At 41.8% G+C, this 19,446-nt stretch overlaps 1 protein-coding gene across 1 annotated transcript in view; it reads right to left on the bottom strand.

The window, feature by feature from the left end:
- Positions 1-3,404: 3,404 nt before the first annotated feature.
- GUCY2F (guanylate cyclase 2F, retinal) overlaps positions 3,405-19,446 on the bottom strand; it is a 50,538-nt gene continuing 34,496 nt past the window's right edge. Inside the window, exon 18 of the mRNA XM_083849958.1 lies at positions 3,405-7,690. Coding sequence (XP_083706084.1) covers positions 7,552-7,690 — 139 coding nt within the window. The 3' untranslated portion in view covers positions 3,405-7,551. The remainder of the gene's footprint in view (positions 7,691-19,446) is intronic.

The raw sequence follows: 19,446 nt of genomic DNA, 5'->3' as shown, positions 1-19,446 counted from the left end.
AGCAAACACAATCCCAAACAATCTCATAGCATGTCTATGAGAATATTCCTGGTGCCAGAAATATTCCCACCAGGTTTTTTGGATGTTTGAGAGGGGAAAGAGATGGCTCCAGCACCAGAGAAGGGGACTAGGCACATAATATTTAATCATACAGGCATCACCACTGCTTTCTAAGGAGCATCCATTTCTTCTTTTCCTTTTCTAAGACCACAAAGCACCAGGCAAGGGGGTTTGCTCTCATTGCCCAGGCTGTCTTGAAGTTTCAGATACGATGAATGAGTTGCTGAAGACCTCTGAGGATGTGAAGCCTGCTGTCCCCCCACAGCAGGAAGGTTCTTCACTCAGTACATTTCCATCTGCCCATCTTCTTCCAGCTGGGCACACATGGAGAGCAGTGCCTGAACATGCAGTGATGGCGTATTCGTTCCACCTAAATAAGTACGTTTTCATCTTCTAGCCTCACCCGGTGAGGAAGTTACTATTCTTTGGCTCTCTTCACCACACACACCAGTGGTGGATATTCTGCACCTTTCCAGTGCCCAGCCACCAGGACAAAGCTACAGCAGTAGGTGTAGGGAAGCTGTTTTCAGGCTGACTCCTGCTCCCCAGCATTTGCTGGGACTCTTTGAAGATTAGTCCTGAGGCTTGGACCCAGCACGTGTACCAGGTCGTAGTTTTACCTCTCATCCCAATGATGGTGCAGCCTGGACAAGTGCAGTCAACCAGAGCAACCTCAATGACATCTTCCTGGGAATAATCTTTGTCACCTTCTTTGGGTAACAACTCGTGGTTATTCTCTCCGGAGTTTTCTGGTGATGATGGTGGCTGGGGAGCTAGAGTTGCAGATACGGCCCGGCAGACAATCACCTCTGCAGGGAGCCCACACAAGTAGGTTAAACAAAAGCTTTATTTCCACACAGTGTTCTCGGGACGCGGTGCCAAGATTTCACAGACAGCTCAAAACAGGGATTGGCAAGGAATGCTCAGCTTCTGTGATGCTTTCTTATTACAAACAGCCCTGAGTCACAAAGCGTGTGTTCAGAGCCAAGCCTGAACTTCCTTTAAACTCAGAAATGCTCAGATTAACAGTTTTCAGGTTTGTGCTTTAAAGCAATAATATGTCAGAGCAGACTGTAAGTGATTTCTCCAGCACTAGAATCTCATTAAAGAGATTCTAATATATTCTAATATATATATAGTGTTCTGCTAATACTACAGAAGAAATATTGAATAAACCATTGAACTTGGGCTGATTATTAAAGCAGTTAATTGCAGTACATCTGCCCTTAGTTGCTATCCTGTGCTATGCGACATTTGGACAGTACAATGTTGCTGGTGAGCAAAGGGCTTGAGACTCGAGCTGAAGGCACGCAGAGCCTGTTTGCTGTCTGCTCTTCCTGCCTACAGCTTTCTGACTAGCATGGAGAAAGGTCAGTTGGTTTCCTGTAGGATTTCAGTATTTTGAAATGCTGTTTCAGTTCCAGCTTCTGAACAACAACAACAACAAAATAAATAAGGAAGGAAATTGGATGCGGAGGTTGGATCTGAGACATCTGCCTCCGGGGCTGCTTTGCAGTGAGAGGCTGGGCTGGGTGGCTGGGATCGCCCCACAGACGGGCAGCTGAGGGGTCTGGCAGGTAATGGTAGACAACCAGAGTGTTTTCCATTTGGAAACTGTGGAATATTCACTGCTTGGCAAGTTCTAGAAACAGTAAGAGAGAAAACTTCAATGCTAATAAATGCCTTGTGTTTCATGCTCCGCATTGTGGATTTCGTTTGGACATCCAACCTACACAGAAATAACGTACGACAGCTTTGGTCCTTGGCCCAAATTGGTATTGACCTTCCCTGAGCTTCTCCACATATGTTAATGAAAAATGTTTAGACATCTCGCTTTTCGAATCCGAGCATATTTATTTCCAAGGTCTGTTGTACAGTTGTTGAACTATGCCTGCAGCCTGTACTACCTAGTTTGCTTCATGGACCAAGTCAAGGAGAAAGAGTGGCAAAAGGGGGATTTAATTCATTTGAAACAAACAAACAAACAAAAAAACAAACACCTTTTAATCTGACAGTGAAAGGACAACCAGCTGATAACATTTTTATTGGCTTTCATGAGATCTGAAACAGGTCCTACGTTTAAGGAGGCTGTGTTCCTCCAAGCAATGAGTGGCAAATATCATGGAGCGGAGGCAGGAAGCAAAGATCAGAATTGAATCATCAGGTTTAATTGTGCAACAACGTTTGTGGGTGGTTCTTGATGATCCCTGCTGGGTCCCGTGCTGTTCAGTAGAATTTAGAGGGGCTCAAAGATATTGGTCAGGGAGGAAGGAAGGAGAACCAAGGCAGACTGAGATCTGCAGATATCATGAAGCCACATATCATGGCTGTGAGGAACTGTTGTGAGTGAGGAAAAGGATGGTAAATGAAACAATACCAACAGCTGCAAAGTAATGAGCATCAGAGGGAAAGTGGTAGATGTTTCTTGCTCTGCACAGAACATGGAGAAGGTCATTGCACAAAGACCAGGGGTGGGACAAGCACTGAAAAGCTTCACCACTTTTATTCAAAATGATTATTTTTGTCACAGATGAGGTCAGCAATGAGAGTCATTCTAGGACTTTGTGGCGTGACCAAAGGGGAACAAAAGGATGTGTGACTACAGGGGTAAGAAATCCTTAGCCCATCTTTCATCGGTGATGCCCATGGACTTGCATCCAGCTGATGCATCCAGGACAGTCACACAGACAGAAGGGGGTAGGTTGCTCTGATGTCTCCCATTCATTTGACAAAGAGGCAAATGCATTGCTGATGTGAGGAGAGGAGGTTGTAGAGAAGGGAGGGCACCTGCTGCAGTGACCATGGAGCTGTCCCTGACCTCACCACTGGAGGACAAATCTCTGTAATGCCAAGGAAAATAACCAGAGCTTCAGGGAAGGTGTTGTTGCATGAGGATGCCAGGACAGAGACAACATAGTTTCATGCTTTCAAAGAGGGGTAATGCTGCAAAATTACCCACAGCCTTACTTCTGCTGCCACCCTGCTGCAGTCCCAAGCCCCAGGGCAGGACCTTGATATTTTCCAGTGAGCAATGTGCTGTGGGGAGTGATGTTACTCCCTCCCCATTGCAGTATCCCCTAGTACAGGAAGTTTTCCCAGATATAGGTACTTGCAGCTGTTTTGACACCCATCCATGCCGTGGCTGCTCCACACCATCCTTAGGTTCTTCTGCATCTCCTCATACTTCCACTGCCTGCTTTTTTTGAGACCTTGTTGGGGTCTGCCTCTAAATTAATTAATAATGGAGTGAATATATGGGGTTCTCTATAGGTACCTTATCTGCAGAGAGAGCTGAAAAGTAATCTGAGATAAAGGTAAAGATACGTAGAAGAACAAGATTTTCATGTGGAAGGATAGGTCTCCAAGGATCTTTATTGGCATTTGGTTTTAATTCACTATTAAAAGTACTGTAGATCCTGTATGAAATATAAACTATATTCAGATGGTTTCTATTGTGCATAAGTACATCTTTTACAGCTGTCAGCAGATTTGCATGATTACATTAAAATTTACCCTATAACATTAGCAGTAAACCCTCCTGCTATCATGTTTTCTAGAGTGGGTGCTTCACTATCCAAGAAATCAGCCAAGCGACCTGTCCACAATCACCTGAAAAGTTGGCTGCAGAGCTACAAGATTTACATTTGCTGCTTCCAGGCCCCATCTTAACATCATGACATCCAAACACTATTTTTAGGAGCAGAATAACAAGAGAGGAGTGTGATACAGTAATTATGTTTAGTGTGGGAAGAAATCTCACGAGTGAACCTAAACCTGTCTAAACAGAACAATACCAGGAAAATATAAATATATTTTATGGCTTTTTAACAGCAGAGGTTATCACACTTGGGGATGAGTCCTTGGCTTCTTCCTGTTGAAATTAAGAGGGAAAAAAAAAACACACTGGCTTCAAAGAGAATTAAGAATTATCCTGGGATTACTGAAGTCGTCAGTGATCAGAACTTTGCTTTTCTGCTCTCCTTTCCCACAGATCTACTATTTTATGTATTTTTTAATAAATTCAAAGAATGCTGTTTATTTTTCAAGACAGCATGCTGAAGAAGGAATTCAAAAACTGTGTGCAGAAGGGCAGATTGAAATCTTCTTGTTTAAATGCTCTTCAGCTGAAGAATTCAGTTTACAGCTACCCAACATTTTCTTTAAATTGTCTTAGACTAAAAAAAACAACACTAGGTACCCCAAAATTCAAATATATATCTGTACATATGTGCAGATGTTGAGAGAGTACATACATAGCAGTAGTTTGAAGAAGTGAGTTGGTTTTTAATGTTGTTTTTTGTGTTTTTTTTTCCCCCATACATTTACAAATGTGTAATTTGACATATATCAGAAGTAGAAAGTCATTCTCTCTCCTGCTTGCTGTCACATTACCAGATAAAAGGATCAATCAGAAGTTTTTCAGGATTTTATGTTTTCTGCTCACATGCTTTTTCCTTTACATCCACTTTGCCTGTGTGCTGGGAATAAGAAGTGTCTCAGAGAGGATTAGCACATACTTGCCATCTAGACAAGCACAATGCTGGAGTTTTCCAGGGAAAATATCAGAGAGTCCAGTACCTCCTCCAAACTGGTGATGAACTATGTGGGAGTGAGGTTCATCCAGCTTGACTTTAGTCATCCGTGATGTAGGTTTCTCCACTGAACCGACCGGTGCAGATTCTGTTACAGTCGATGGCAAGTACTTTTAGGGCACGATTCATCCATTTGAATGCAGATATCTGGGATGGGCTTCACTTTGGGGTTAAGACACCTAACTTTAAAGATGTATTTCATTAAACATATCTGCCTAGCATTATTTCAGATCTTAAGGTTTTGTGTCTGGCCTCCAGCTGCCAGTACAAAACTGCTCCCGTGTCTTACTTATCAGCTCAGTCTGGGTATTGTAGATACTACAGGACAACTTAAAGGGCATGAAGTCCCCATGTTTATGCAGCTGGATTGCATGACAGACATTTCTCTCCATTTGGCTCTCTCTGCGTGCACCATGTGCCCAGGCTCCCACTACGTGAATGGAGACCTTGCCAATAGTGAAGCTTTGTGGTGACTGCACTATCCAGTTGCAGGCACCCATTTCAGGCTCAGTGGAATCATTAGGCTCCTCAGATTTCCTGATTAGATCTCCATTAACTCTAATGGGAGCCAAGACACCCAGCACACAGAGGTACCTGCTTGTTGGAGCCTAGGCAACACTCCTGGAAGTGCTGGCTTCCTTTCGGTGTTAGGGCATCTCTCCGGGTGAGTGTTTCAGACTGCACCCTACAGAGATATATTTAGTCAGATAAATCTTCTGCATATCTTTGTGGGTGTTTCTCTTCGTTTGGAGGCCAGTCTTGAATACACAGAGGCATTTATAAGGAAAACCCAATGATCCAGTGAAGGTAGAGATCATCAGACACCTATAGACAAGATGTGTTTTTTGTCTGCTCCACCCAGTAAGAGTATTTAGCTGAGAGGTAAGGCCAGGTTGACATAAGCCACACCACTACATAACAGAACAGCCCTGAAGAATGTTTTTAACGTGGGAAAATTATGAAAAAGACAAAGATTATATAGAAATTCTTTGATTTTAAACTCAGATTTGCACAGAATAATCCAGTCTACATCCCTCCCTGGAACTGTATGTTGATGTACATTGAGAGAGAATTGCTTGGCCCACATCTCCTCCACAGCACTTTGTTGCTGGATGACTTCGTGACTGGAGGGATGAGCAGAATGCAGATGGTGAAAGCTTTTCTCAGTCCTGTTTGACATCTGAAGTGTCCTATAAGCTCTTTGACAGATGTCTTTCAAGGGCCAACTTCTCCCACCTGGAATACCAACTTTCATCTCAAAATAGCCAAAATAGCTACTGTCAAAAAAACAGGTGCCAAAGAGTAAAATCTGGGTATTGAAGAATATGAATAGATTTTCCTCTCATTTTTGCTCTTCAGATAGATACAGCATGAACAGCTTTTACTTTGACAGTACACGCCTTATACTTGCGACAGTGAATTAGCTGTTCACTTAGTATCCTTCTGAGATTTGTGGAGTTTGGCTTGCCTTCTTTAATAAAGTTATCTTCAATAACGTAAGAGGGTTGTTGACTATTATTTATCATCTAACTGGTAAAAACCTGTCCTGGGTGCAGCATTGAGAAGAGTTCAAATTGGGCTTGAGAAAGGTCTCGGTGTTTTCGGTGAGCACCTTCTGGTAGTAATATTGATTAAATTACCATATCTGCACTTCTCTTCAGCCTGGCTGGAGAGAAAACAGCAATTTCCAAAAGTCTGTTAGAAGCTAGACACTGAACAGAAGTAAAAAATCTGGAAGAAGAAGAGGCCAACAATAAAAATTTTTGACTCTGATGAAATGTTCTCTGTGGGAAGTGCCTACAGGCCAAATGCTGGCCCTATGTAGAAAGCTATTTTTACCCACTGGGAGGCTTACTTTGAATATTAGTGGCTTTGACACTACTTAGAGATCGGGGAGGAAAAATACTGTGATTCTTTAGGCTTCTTCTACTGATTAAATAATGAACTTTTCCTTCCCTCTACCTCACTTCTGCAGGTAAGAAAATTCATTAGTCTTATTAGTATCAGTCAGCTAAAGGGACTGTAGAACATTATTCTCTGCATCTCAGTTTTCCAGTATCTTGACATTCTCTTTTCATTCTGCTTTGGGATGAAAAGCATAAAATGTTTTAGATATGCTATATGTATGTGTTTATAAAGAAAAAAATGTTCTTCCAGTTGAGATCTGGGATTGCAAAGATGACATGTTTTGGCATTTTGATCAGATCACATTTTGGCATTTGGAAACAAATATTGATTCATACCAAACTGCTTCATTTCAAAACAGTCATTTCAGTTTGAAAATAGCATTAAAATGGCATTTGCAGCTGAAATGTCAATTCAAAAGAAAATGTTTCAGCTTAAATTGGCATGCAGCAACAAAGCCTTTTGATTGAAAATTCCCCTTTCTGGGGGAGTAAAAATCTTTTTTCTTGTTGTCAAAAACATTTTCTTCAGAATTGTATTGATCTTATTTTTTAACCAGCATTTCTTATAACAACAAGCGTATTTATTGCAAAATGGTTAATGAGTTAACACCTGGCATTACTGTTCTAATACAGAGCCAAGCACGGCTGGATGTGTTTATGCTGCCACGCTGACCTAGCTAAAATATGCCTTGGGCCCATCCTTGTGACTGAGGTGCTGATGAAGGAAAACACCATCACTTCCCTTCCAATGGGCCCCAGTAAAAAAGCACACATGGAACCATGATGAATAAAGCTCTAATCCAGTGCCCAGTTTCAATGAGAAAGGATGATTGGGCTTCATCTGCCTTCTCAGGCTCTCCTCCTGCAAGAGCTAAGAGGCTTCAGCAATTATACTGCTTTTGGCTGGGAGGGAATTAAATGGAGGGTGTGGACTTCTCTACTGGGGTTGACTTCAAGCATCCCGGTCTTACTAGTTCTTTGGTGTGCTCTTCTTAGATTTCTTCCTCTTCAATACTCATTTCAGTCTCCTTCATGCTCCCCAGTTCTTTAAAGGCTGCTTTTGTCAGTGTCCTCTTTGTGTTCCTCAGGACAAATTTGAGTTTCCTGGTCAACATGCCCGACCAGTTGTGGCTGTAAAACAGAACATACGAGGAATTAGCAGCCCTGCTCACTACAGAACAGCTTTTTATTTTACATCATTTTGCATCAGACAGAGCAGAAATATTAGACATTCTCAAGTCATCAAGAAGCATCAAGCAGGGAGGGTCACTGATGCAGAACAGCAGGGATGTGGTGGTCCTAGTAGACCATACGAGTGCTGGAGAAGTTGCATGGGTTAGTGGGATGGACAGAGCTTTCACCCAAGGATATCCACTTCATAAAGGTAAACATCATTTCTGCTTATGAAGAATATTTCTAACTGCGCATCGCAAGCCTGATAAAGCCTCTGTCTGGTAATAGCAGAGATTCCCTGTTAATCAGGCAGGTTTCTCTGGGTCTGAGGTCATTCACTGCCACTTATGGGAAATCTGAAGGCTCAGCTGCTCTGACAGCCCCATGATCCTACCATTCCCAACACAGGAGGGACAGAGAAACAGAAAATGCTGACATCCACCTGAGATCCAGGTGCAGTTTTGCTGCCTCAGCCCGGCACTGTTCCTGATACAACAGGCTCTGCTGAGCAAGAGGTTGTCTAATTCAGAGATTAAATCTAGATCCAAGCTAGTAAACTGATGTGATGGAGCTGAAGAGGTTCATTTGAAATGAAGTTCTAAGTGTCCATGATACTCAGGTTCTACCATCTGTTGGTAGGCACGGATTTATTATAATATAACGGGGGTTTCAGATACAAATGAAACATCAAGAATTTGTAGAAGGCCAGCAGCTGAGTGAATAGCAAGGTTTTAGGTAGGTCTCAACTTTCTAGATGTCCTGTAAAAGCATCCCATGAAATCAAATTAACTGTGTATAAAAGAAGAAAATATAATCCCAACTGTTGTAAGCTGAAAAGAACCAAATTCTAACACATATCAATAACACTGTTATGATTACATAAATAGGAAAAAGAAATAGGTGAGAAACTGTTTTGCACATACACAGATATGTAAGGTTTTAAACTATAAACATCACTGTACAATGAACAAGCAATTACTTTAGAATAAAAATATATGTAAAAGTGACTATATAAAGCAGAGATCCCAAAAGTGTAAGATAAGAAGCCTTGTAAAGGAGGGGGACAGGATGGTATCAGGCCCAAAGAGTATTCACACTAATGACCAATTAGTAGTATAGAATTGTTAAGGAGCCTAAGGAAACTGCCCCTAATGACAGCACAGGAGGATAAAGGATATATGACATATTTAAAATCTATACATATACTAGTAACACTGGAACCAGAACTGGATATGCAAGATGGATCACCGACACCCTGTACTGTTGCACTACATACCTAATGCTTTCTGGTATCGTTCAAAGAGTTGCATTTTATTATTTGATCTCAGGTTCTGCAGTTGTTTTTGATGGTCTAGTTATCTGCCTCTGAGGACAGGCTATTAAATCTGGATGTAACAAGAAAAGGTCCAGGACCTCCAACCTGAGCACGCACTCTGCTCCCTTCACTCTCACACTACGGGGAAAAAAAAAAAAAAGAAAAAAAAAAAACAGGAAAGAAAACTACGGGCAAATTCCTGAGTCTTAAGAAATTACAAATATATCATCTCAATGTGATTTAGGCTTCAGTGGAGGATTGACCCTGACATTTCATTCATTGAATATTATGAGAAAGAACTGATGCCCCCGTCAAAATGATCAGAACTGTTGTGCAACCACAAAGGAAACAAGGAAAAGAAATATCCTTAAGTGTCTTTTTTAAGCCTTTCTAGTGTTGGACAAAGAAGATTTTCCTTCCACTGTGTTTCTGGGAGATGTCTTTGCATACCAAGACAGAAGAAGTAGCTGATGCAGAGCAGAAGAAAGGTGGAAGAGAAGAAAAATGTGATGGAAAAAATTAATCAATAGAAATGAGTGTTTGGTTTCTGAAGTTCTGGTTTTAACCTTTGGAGAGATCACGCAGGCAAAATCACCTAAGATTATCCCTGCAGTGGGTCAGAAGGAGAAATAGTAAGCTGTAATTGTGTTGTGCTTCTGTATAAGGGTGAGTTTCACCTTTAAGGACAGAGCGAAGATTTATCAAACACCCTGTGTTGAATGAGCTTTCAGACTTCACCTTCAGATCTTAATTGCTGGCCCACCACACCTTGCTAGTCTGTGGTTTGGCCAGCAAGATGCCGTGATTTGGGTGCTTACTGTATTTTCCTAACAGGAATCTTGAGAGGTCTGCTGTTACTGAGATGAGTTCATGGGACAAGTCATCAAAATAGAGGGAGAGGCAAAAAAAGAGGAGAGAGAGAGAGAGAATAATAGTTCAAGAAACTAAGCCTTGGTGCTTTCAGCTGCTGTTTTATCTGCCAGCCTTGCACAACTGCCTCGGACACCCATGGTGCTCCAGGTTGTACCCCACTTGCTTGTGCGGGTCGTTGCACCCATGTTATGATCCATGTTATGATTCTACAGAAGAATCCCTACAGATTCTGCTGGAGGAGAAAGTACAAGGTATAGCCAAAAGGTTTATCTCCGGGTGCCTGGAGGTGTACTTCGATGGTGCTCATACTTTGCTGTACCTTTTTATCAAGATCTGGCCAGAACCATCACTTGTTTTAGGAAGCAGGAACCATCACTTGTTCTGGATCCAGCAAGGACAACAGAGTCCGCAGTCTTTCACAGCTAAAGGGTTTATCTTCTGAGCGTGAGGATCAGTCTTGGCCTGCCTCTAGACTACAGGCTATATGAATGTTCCAAAAGTTTGGGAACCTTATCTTATCACAGTAAGACTGTTAAAGGATGTCCAACAAATTGGACTGTAAATTGAGTGTAAGAACTATAGATCACTGCATTTGAAATACTTTGTCTAGAGTCCCTTTATTCTTATCAGGGAAAAACGGAAGTTATTGATGGCATGATTCCTTTCATCTTATGAAGTACATCTAAGATCAGATGGGAACACCACTAAGACATGAAGCAGAGACAGGGGGATAAGTGGCCGTTGAGGACATAGTTGTTCCATTGAAAGCTTCAGGCACACAAGAAGGATTGAACTAGGATCATTGAAAAGATCCAGGTGTGAATATCTTATTGATTTTTCTGCTGTTTCCCAAGAATTGAGCCAAGTGAGCTAACGAGGACCTTCTGTTCTCTATAACGTATTGTTAATCAGCCTTAAGTGAAGAATATATCTGTGGGTGATATATGTGCTAAATGTTTTTATATTAGTATACGTACAGTTTCTGCCAGGCAGCGCTAACCCAAGTGAGAGGTCCTTTTGTTTCTGGCCTTGGAGGAGTAGCTTGTGATCATAGGTACAGATCAGCATGCTGGTCCTCTGGGCTTTGGAGCTTATATTTAGCTGTGAGTGTTCACATATGCTACCACTTACGCAGGTCTCTGCACAATATGTCCCAAATTTTGTTCTCAGAAAAATAAATAAATAAATAGATCTCTTAAGGGAGTTGAAACAGCTTAACACCCCCCGGATCTTTAAAAGTCATGGCTGGGAAAGAGCAACACATCCAGAAGTGATCTGTTGGGTTTTAGCCTTGTGAGAAAATCGGATGGAACTTTAGTCTTTATCAGTTTGATATTGTGTATCTTAGAGGTTTGTAAGCAGCCTGTATTGAGGCACTGGGGGCTTTCATCCACATCTGTCTTTTTCTAAGAAAGTGTAAATAAAGTTATAGTTCAGAAGCACTGAGTAGAAGCATTATTGCTGCTCTCAGAGATACTAAAAAACCACAACCATGCAACATTCTCAAGGGGCATCAGACCCTGTGTGTGCGTGCATGCTTATATGCCAGCTTTATTCTAGTAGCACCTATTTGATCAGGTACCTCAGTTCATGCTATTATACACATATAACTTCTGATTTCCAACCAAATCATGCAAGAGCAGGTCATAATTTTGCTAGGAAATCACCCAACAAGGTTACGACAGTTTCTAGACACCTCTGTCACAGTTCCCAACACCTTTTTGAATAAGACATTTTAAAAGAATAATACATATTTTTGACAAAAAGCGTGGCACTACACCCAGCGAAGTGCAGACAAATAACACACAAGCAGACACTAAATAGCAGAGCTACGTGGGGACTGTCCTACAGCTACTACCTCAGATCTAGGCCTTTTTGTCAAGGAGTTTTGCAGCTTTCCTCCTTTTGAACTCTGCAATTTCTTCCGAGGGTAACCCATGAGCTTTACACCTGCAGTGAACATGTAGGCCATTAGAGAGAGAACCAGTTCAGTTTCATCTGCAACAAAGAACAGACCATAGCGGAGACTATGTGAAATGTAAGTGTCTTCTGGTGTGAAAAAGGGAAACAAATGTTGGGCCTTGTTCAGATTTCATTTATTCCCCTCCAGTATCACTTCAGCCCAATTTATTGCAAAGGGTGAGGTTAGCTAATTCCACTTTAAATGTCCTGAAGTTGCCCTGAAACAGACATGTTTTGTAATCTGTATAGCCAGGCACTTCCAGAGGGCACTTGACATGTCCTACATATCTCTCCCAGGATGAGATAAATGACTTGTTGATGGAGGAGCTCAAACTAGGTTTCTATTAGATGGCTGTGTTCTGAGTGTGTCTGACAAGATGAACCCTCAGTGACTTATTCCATTATTCCTCTGATCCCCCCTTAATTCATCAAAGGGAAGAGCAAAACCAAACTTCTGTGAAGATCTTGCCTTTGGTTAGTCCAGCTCCTCTCTCAGTGCATTTTGCCCTTCCACAGGGGTGATGCTTTCAGAGATGCTCAGCTCTCAAAGCTATGGGCACATTTCTGAGTGGAAATCCTATTTAAATGTCCCTCAGGACTGCCAGTTTGCCCTGAGAGCTTAGCACAAACTTAACCACCTTTCTGGTGGGAGACAGAACACAGGTTTCAGCTTTTTTTTGCCTATTTTTTACAAATGGTAACACCCAACCACATCGTCCTCTATGCCTTACCTAAATCCTCAGCTGTGGGAACATCTTTCCTTCTTATAGAAACACTGATTTCTATTTATAAAACTTCCCATGACTGCTGGAGCCCACAGGGCTGGATTGCAAGGACAGGGAAGCCTGGAGGACATAATCCTGATGGGCTGGATGAGGAATGGCTTCTTCTGGGAATCTACAGCTCACGTGGGATTCATCCCACTGAGCTTTATCTACCTGCAACAGAGAACTCTCTATGGGAGCCATAAATCTTGGGCTCTCTTCTGAGCCAGTGGAGGAAAATAGAAGCTGCTGGGTCAGAGTCTGGGTTTATCCCAAAGTAGATGTCCTCTGTAGGGCAGGAGAGTGGCACCTAGAAGTGCCCATTTCTCTACAGTGACTCTAAAAGATGAGAGAGCTCAGATGGATGTGTCTAATGCCAGAGATGAATAACTTTATATAAACCGAAGTCCTACCAGCTGGGCTGGGAGGAACACTTCTATTCCAGCCCCTTTATGCAAGCAGTGGCAAAATTCAGTCACAAAAGGGTAAGCACGAGCGGACTTGCTCTTTGATTCCACTCTCCAGGACTTTATCCACAGGGGAATGGAGGTAGTTGCTGCCTGTTTCTGCACGATCGTGCAGGAGGTTGTGACCCACTGGAAGGCCAAGACCTCACCAGGGTCTTTGTGAGTCAAGCACAATATCAGATTATCTGAGCTCTAGCTCCAAACACTGCTCACACAAATATCAAATGACCATTTGATAATGACTTGGCACAATCCACAGCACAAAAATAACAAGGAAGATCCAGTACAAACAGCACTGACACATCTCCCGAACTTGCCAGTGTCTGAATAACTGAGATTGCTGATTCTGCATCCTCCGTCCTAACCTCTTGCAAAACCCCTCTGCCTGTCAGCTGTTATTTTCCAAGATCCTCTCTTCCCTCCACCTTGTTTCTGAAGCCAGCTGGAGAAAATTTCATGTGAAGTCCTGCACTCAAATTCCCTGGACACGATCTTCCTGCCTGTCCTACAGCAGCTGCCCAGAGAAGTTAAGGAATTTGCCTTCTCTTTCCTGAATGTGGTGTATTACAATAACAGAACCACATTTATTTTTTTCCTAAGCATTGAAAAAAACAATCTCCTGGCTTGAACCAGAGGCAGCCAGAGCAAATTCTAGTTCCCAGTTATATGGGGAAAGTTCAGGTCCACAGAGAGCATCTTTATGACCTGGCCACCCTCTACCCTTTGGCGAGAACAGCTGCAGAAGACATTGTCTTCTCTGCCCTCCTTTCTCTTTTTCTTATCCCCAGCTCACGCAACCCCCTGTGCTGGAGCAAGGCATGCTTTATTGCAAGGTGCAGGGATCTTGGGCAGCTCATTACATCTCAGCTCAGGCTTCCCCACATTTCACTTTTCATGGGAAGCGTGGGCAGATCCAGCAAGAAACACCCCAAAATGCACTCCTGCACCCAGGACCTACTCCTGCAAGTCCCTCTTGCCACCAAGGTGCTGCTTGCTGCTCTATTTCTGTCCCTCTGCAAAAACATCCTTCACCCTGCACTTCACCTCCCAGCCTGCTTGGGTGAGACAGGAGAAACTACCAGGCACATCTAGGAACATCTCAGGCATGTCTGAGGTGATACCTGCATGCCAGAATGTGGACAACAAAGACAGCCAGACACAGCACAATTTCAGGTCTGCCCTTCCCTAAATGTGTACGAATATCTGCAGATGGAAGGGCGACACTTTGAATCACATCTTCCAGTTAGGCAGTGCTCCTGCCTGACTTTGCTTCCTTTCTGAACACTTCATTTGGGGTTTCTTGCTATAGGCAGCAATTCTCTAATCTAATATTACAGCCAATTCTTCCAGAAGCCTCAGCTTGCTCATAAAGAGGCTGTTTAAATAAATCAGCTGAAGCAACTGCATTCCAAGTCAGAGTCTTGTTCAAAGGAAGATGAGTCACTTTCTTTCTCTTTCCCCCTTTAAAATGATCAAATTTCAGAGATAAAAAATCTTCTTTCTCACCTGCTTTATGCCATAAACATGACCAGAACGTTCCTTTTTTTTCATCTTGCTGTTGTATTAGGGGTTCAGAGATCATTTGAGAAGCAAACATTGATTGTGAAATAAAAAGTATCTGTTCTGCCATTGGGTGATCAAGCCTATGAGCCAGAATATGCTTTGATTTCTCCAAAAATACTCTTCTTATATGTTATACAAAGTTTTTTTTTTTATGAAATCTTGTGATGCTATTATATAAGTCCAGCCATTTAAGGACAGCAAAAAAAAAAAAAAAAAAAAAGTCACTGCTGTTTGCTCTACAAGCTCTTTATTTCAGGTTAAAATATGCATTGGGTAAAAACCTTCAAATGGGATCCTGAAGAGAAATCATTTAACTTGCTGCTCAGAAAGAAGCATCAGCAGCAACAGTAAAGATTCTGCACTGATCCTCTCCCATCCTGCCAGGGTGCCTCCTACAGACACTGAATCAGAGAGCTTCCCGTAGGGTAGAATAAGAAGCCCTGTTGTCCCAACGGGTGTCTTCTTCCTGACATTTATCATTTGGTGTTTGGACATGGATTCTTTGAGCATCCTTCACTGCTTCTAACCCATTTCATTTTCAATTAAGTTCTTGGTGCTTTCTCCAAGGGTGGCCCTCATGTATGGGAGGATGGGAAAGCCCCCAAACTTTCTCCTCTTCCTGGCTGCACCATCAGTTTTCAGTGATTTCTCACTTCATGTTGTGCTTACTGTTTCTGATGATCTTGGACTGGTTGTCCTATGGGCTCTTCTGGACTTTAGACTTTCTGCATGGTTTCATTCAAGAGCAGGGATCTGGGCTCGATAATAACAATCCAAAACCATTGCATTTTCTTTCCCTGGGCACTGTGTTTGTGGTTAGAAACCCTTGAGAGGAACCATAATCTATATATTTCATCACTGAATTGTATTTTTTTTTCTCCAGTTGATATTCTATTTAATTTAAAATAGTGTTATAAGGGAAAAGTTCCCAGATAAAACTACCTTCTGGGATAGAAGGCTCCTGCTGCTTGAAAGCACTGTATTCTGTACCAAAGCAAGGGATTTCTGAAATGGGATCATAGAAGTTGGAAAGTTAGAAAACCCTTTGTGTTACTTAACTCCCTGGAACTGCAAATGAACACGATCCTTTCCCCTGTTGAAGGCTGTGGTTTGTTTATTTGTTTTGTTTGAATTTCAATGGCTATTGAATATTTCTTAGTAGTAGATAATATTTCAGTGCTCTGCCAAAAGCATTTATGGTTCAGTCTAGATGAGGCTTGTATCTGATAGATTTGTATAACATCACGTTCATTGTGCTGTTGGGGGCAACAGGAGTGCCCCAATCTAATTTCTCACATTTGTAATCTAGCATCTTTGTGCTTTTTCCTTGTCTGCTCTTCAGCCCCAAAACTAGTCTCCTAGTGTACCCTCAAAGAAACCTCCCAACCTTCCTTCCAACCTATCTGATTGTGAAATCTCCAAAAATAATCTAGTCTACAGGTAGGCAGCTGCTCAATTGTTCATCATGCTTGCTTTTGCTATTTCATCATGTTGGTATGACTTCTCTATGCCCACCCCAATTGGCTGTTATTTCCTCCAGTAAAGTATAAGGCTTTTGTGGAATGCCTTTTTCTTTGCCTTATGTGACTATTGCACCATGGAGCCCCAACCCAATCCTGACATGCAGCAACACAAATCCTAACAAGCTGCAAGAAAGGAGGAGAAATAATACCCATCACAAGGTAGACATCTATCAGGTAAGGTGTAAGAATTTGCTTTGGAGCAAGGAAAGGCCTAAGGAGTCTGTTTAACAGCCTGCGCTGCTTTCTCTGATGCAAAGAAAACTTAAAGGTCTGATATAAAGCAGGTAAAACTGCAATTTGACCAGACCCATAAAGGAGGTTAACCTTCAAAAAAGAAAGCTGTCTGGAGCAGGAGGCAGCACTGCAGTTTGGGCATTAAACTTCCGCTTTCCTTGTGTCCTGGGGTTACTAATGAATATGCACCCTATCCCTTACAAATAGCATGTGAAAGGGTTTCTTACCTGATTTCCAGTAAGCTTTTACTTCTGAGAACAGATACACAGACCCTGAGCAGCTTGGCATAAGGTTAATTTTATGAATAGTGTTTTCGTTCATTTGATTTTATGCATGGTTGGAAGAAAGTAGGGGTGGAAAGAAGCATATTAGGTAATTTAATGGAATTTACTTTCTTCTTAATTAAAATGCATTGTATCCTATGTGAATAACGTTACCCACAGCACCTGGCTTTTAAGAGTAATGTGTGTTTACCCAAACCTCCTTATGCAACTGCAAATGTATGAAAGCCTAGTGCAGACAATGAAAATCAATGAGAATGCTCCAATTAATGCCTCCAATAAGTCTGTAATTAGGATTAAACACAGAGGTTGGTGAATATCAATTAAATTCAAATTATGTAGGTGCAATAATTGTTCCTTTGTTAGTCATTTGGTTATGGCTTGAGGTTTATTACTAGATAATCAGATATATTCTCTCAGTAATTTCAGCAATGCCGGAAGGGGTTGTTTTCCCAGTGTTTTATGGGCTATAGGTATTAACCAAGGCACATAACTGAATATCCTCCCACATTTTTACATTTGCTGAAGTTTGGATTCTAGCAGACTCATATATGCAAAGTCTATCATCTATGTAAAGTCCAGGTTTGTTCTCCAGATCTAAGGGTGCCAAGACTACTGCAAGCACAGCGGTAGCCTGAAGTGAGATAACGTAGCTTGATTAATCTATAAATATTTATGAACAGCTATATGAGCTACCTGATCATAGGTCTGCTTGTGAGTGCCCACCAGAGCTAGTAAACTGATTTCACATGTCAAGAAATCCTTCTACTAATGACTGTGCTTTCAGCTTTTTTTGGCTGATGGGTTCTACAATGATGGGTTCTACACGGGAAATAAATTTAGCACTTTTTTTGATGTTACCTGCTGTCTTTTTCACAAACCTCTGAAGTGAAGGTCTTAAATACTCCATATTTCATGGAGTATTGTCAGGGACACTACTCATGGTTTTATCGTGACAGCAAGGAGCATTAATAGACTGTCAGCGAGACTAAGCTCATCAAATAGTCCAAGTTCATATGAGTTCTAGGAGATAACTCATGGGGTCAGACACAGATCCAGAAATTTTTATGAAGACGAAATCAATCTTCTTAGAATTACTTTGAGACCTTTCTTCACACAGCACTTCCATCCCCAGGATGCAAACCTTAAATCCATGGCCTAAAGGTTTGTCTTTCCATAGTATGGGCATGAAACCAAACACAATTTATAAAGCTTCTCTTAACAAGCACCAGCTCTCAGCACGACCATAACTGCCCATCTGCAGATGTTTACATCACCCAAGTTGCAAAATGAAGCATGAGACAAGCAAATGCCATTTTTATCTCTCAACTGGAATGACTGGGGAGAGCTCACATTGGCAGTAAAGGTAATCCAGCTGACAGATGGGAAAGTGTGTAGCCATACAGTTAAACTTAATTCTATTTTGTGAAATTCCTCAGACTACGCAGTGTGCGAAATACTCTCACCCAGCTTTGTTGGCAACCATTCTTTTCTGAGCAATGGGCACCTTCAGCTCTTGGAAGAACACCAGGAATTAAGGACATGCTCAAGCAAAATACCCCTCATGGTTGCCAGGCAAATTACGTTAAAATAGGCATTACAGGATCATTTGGGTAAGAGGAATCTCCTAGCCTGAGAGTTGAAACTTTCTTCATTGAAGCAACTCCACTTTCCTTGTTGTTCAATACTTAATGAGTGTGATTCCTTTGGTGGTCTAAGTCAAGAGTTCAAACAGAAAGCCAAACGATGAGTTGAAAGTACCTCTCAGCATACCTCTCAGAGGAGGGTTGCTAGCTCTGGTGATCCATGATGAATGAAGTGATGAGGAATGCATTCTTCATGCATTCTTATGAACAGAAGAAGAAAATCTACTTCTGCTCACTGATCCCAACAGTTATGAGTGACCAGATCATGCAAGATCTCATAGAAAGGAAAGACTAAGTGGAAGATGAGTTGCTTCAGGATGAGGTGAAAAGAGGAGTAGAAGAGAAATTTATTCACTCCTTTATCCAGGAGGAATTAATTCTTTGTTAGCTCAAAAGCCTACAGATGAGGAAATTTAGGTGAGTGTCAAGCAGTGTCTTGAATACCATATTGGTGAAGATATAGCCATAACAGAGGAACAACTGTCAACATCTCATAAACATAAACATAAAAATTGAACCTTGAGATAAGGCTGGAAAAACAGGGCACCATTTCTGATCCTTCCCCAATAATAACTTTGCCTGTGCATGAGGCAGTTCTCCAATTATCTGCTTTGCTTGGCTATCCAGTTGCTTCTACAGGGTTTAGTTTTCATTTTGAACCCTTCTCTAGAACAGATTCAGTTTCATAGAACTCTGCTTTTTTTGTCTGATTACTCTCACATTCATTCAACTGCTGTATTAGGATCTTTGGGGACACAAATACTTCAAAAGAACTGTGAAGATCAAGGCTTTGGGGCAAGAGCAGAAGATCACCTCCCTCTCGGCAGTGTTAATGGTAGATTCTTCTGAGGTTATAAAAGGATGCTCAAGATCCCTTGATCCTGGTTGTGTGGGAGAAATTTTTTTATTGCCCCACTCTCCAGCCCCATTACCTGATATATTTTCTATCATTTACAGTCCTTGTTTAGAATCAGCTCTGGCCTGCATAAATCCGACCAAATACAGGCACACATTGCCAGAAGACCGTCTCTTTAAGGGGCTTTAGAAGGAACCTCAACATTAAACAGAGGCCTGACAAGTGACTTT

This window comes from Anser anser, assembly GCF_964211835.1.
Source record: "Anser anser genome assembly, chromosome: 1".
NCBI lineage: Eukaryota > Metazoa > Chordata > Aves > Anseriformes > Anatidae > Anser > Anser anser.
The sequence above is the reverse complement of the archived record's forward strand: the minus strand, read 5'-3'. Positions and strand labels throughout refer to the sequence as shown.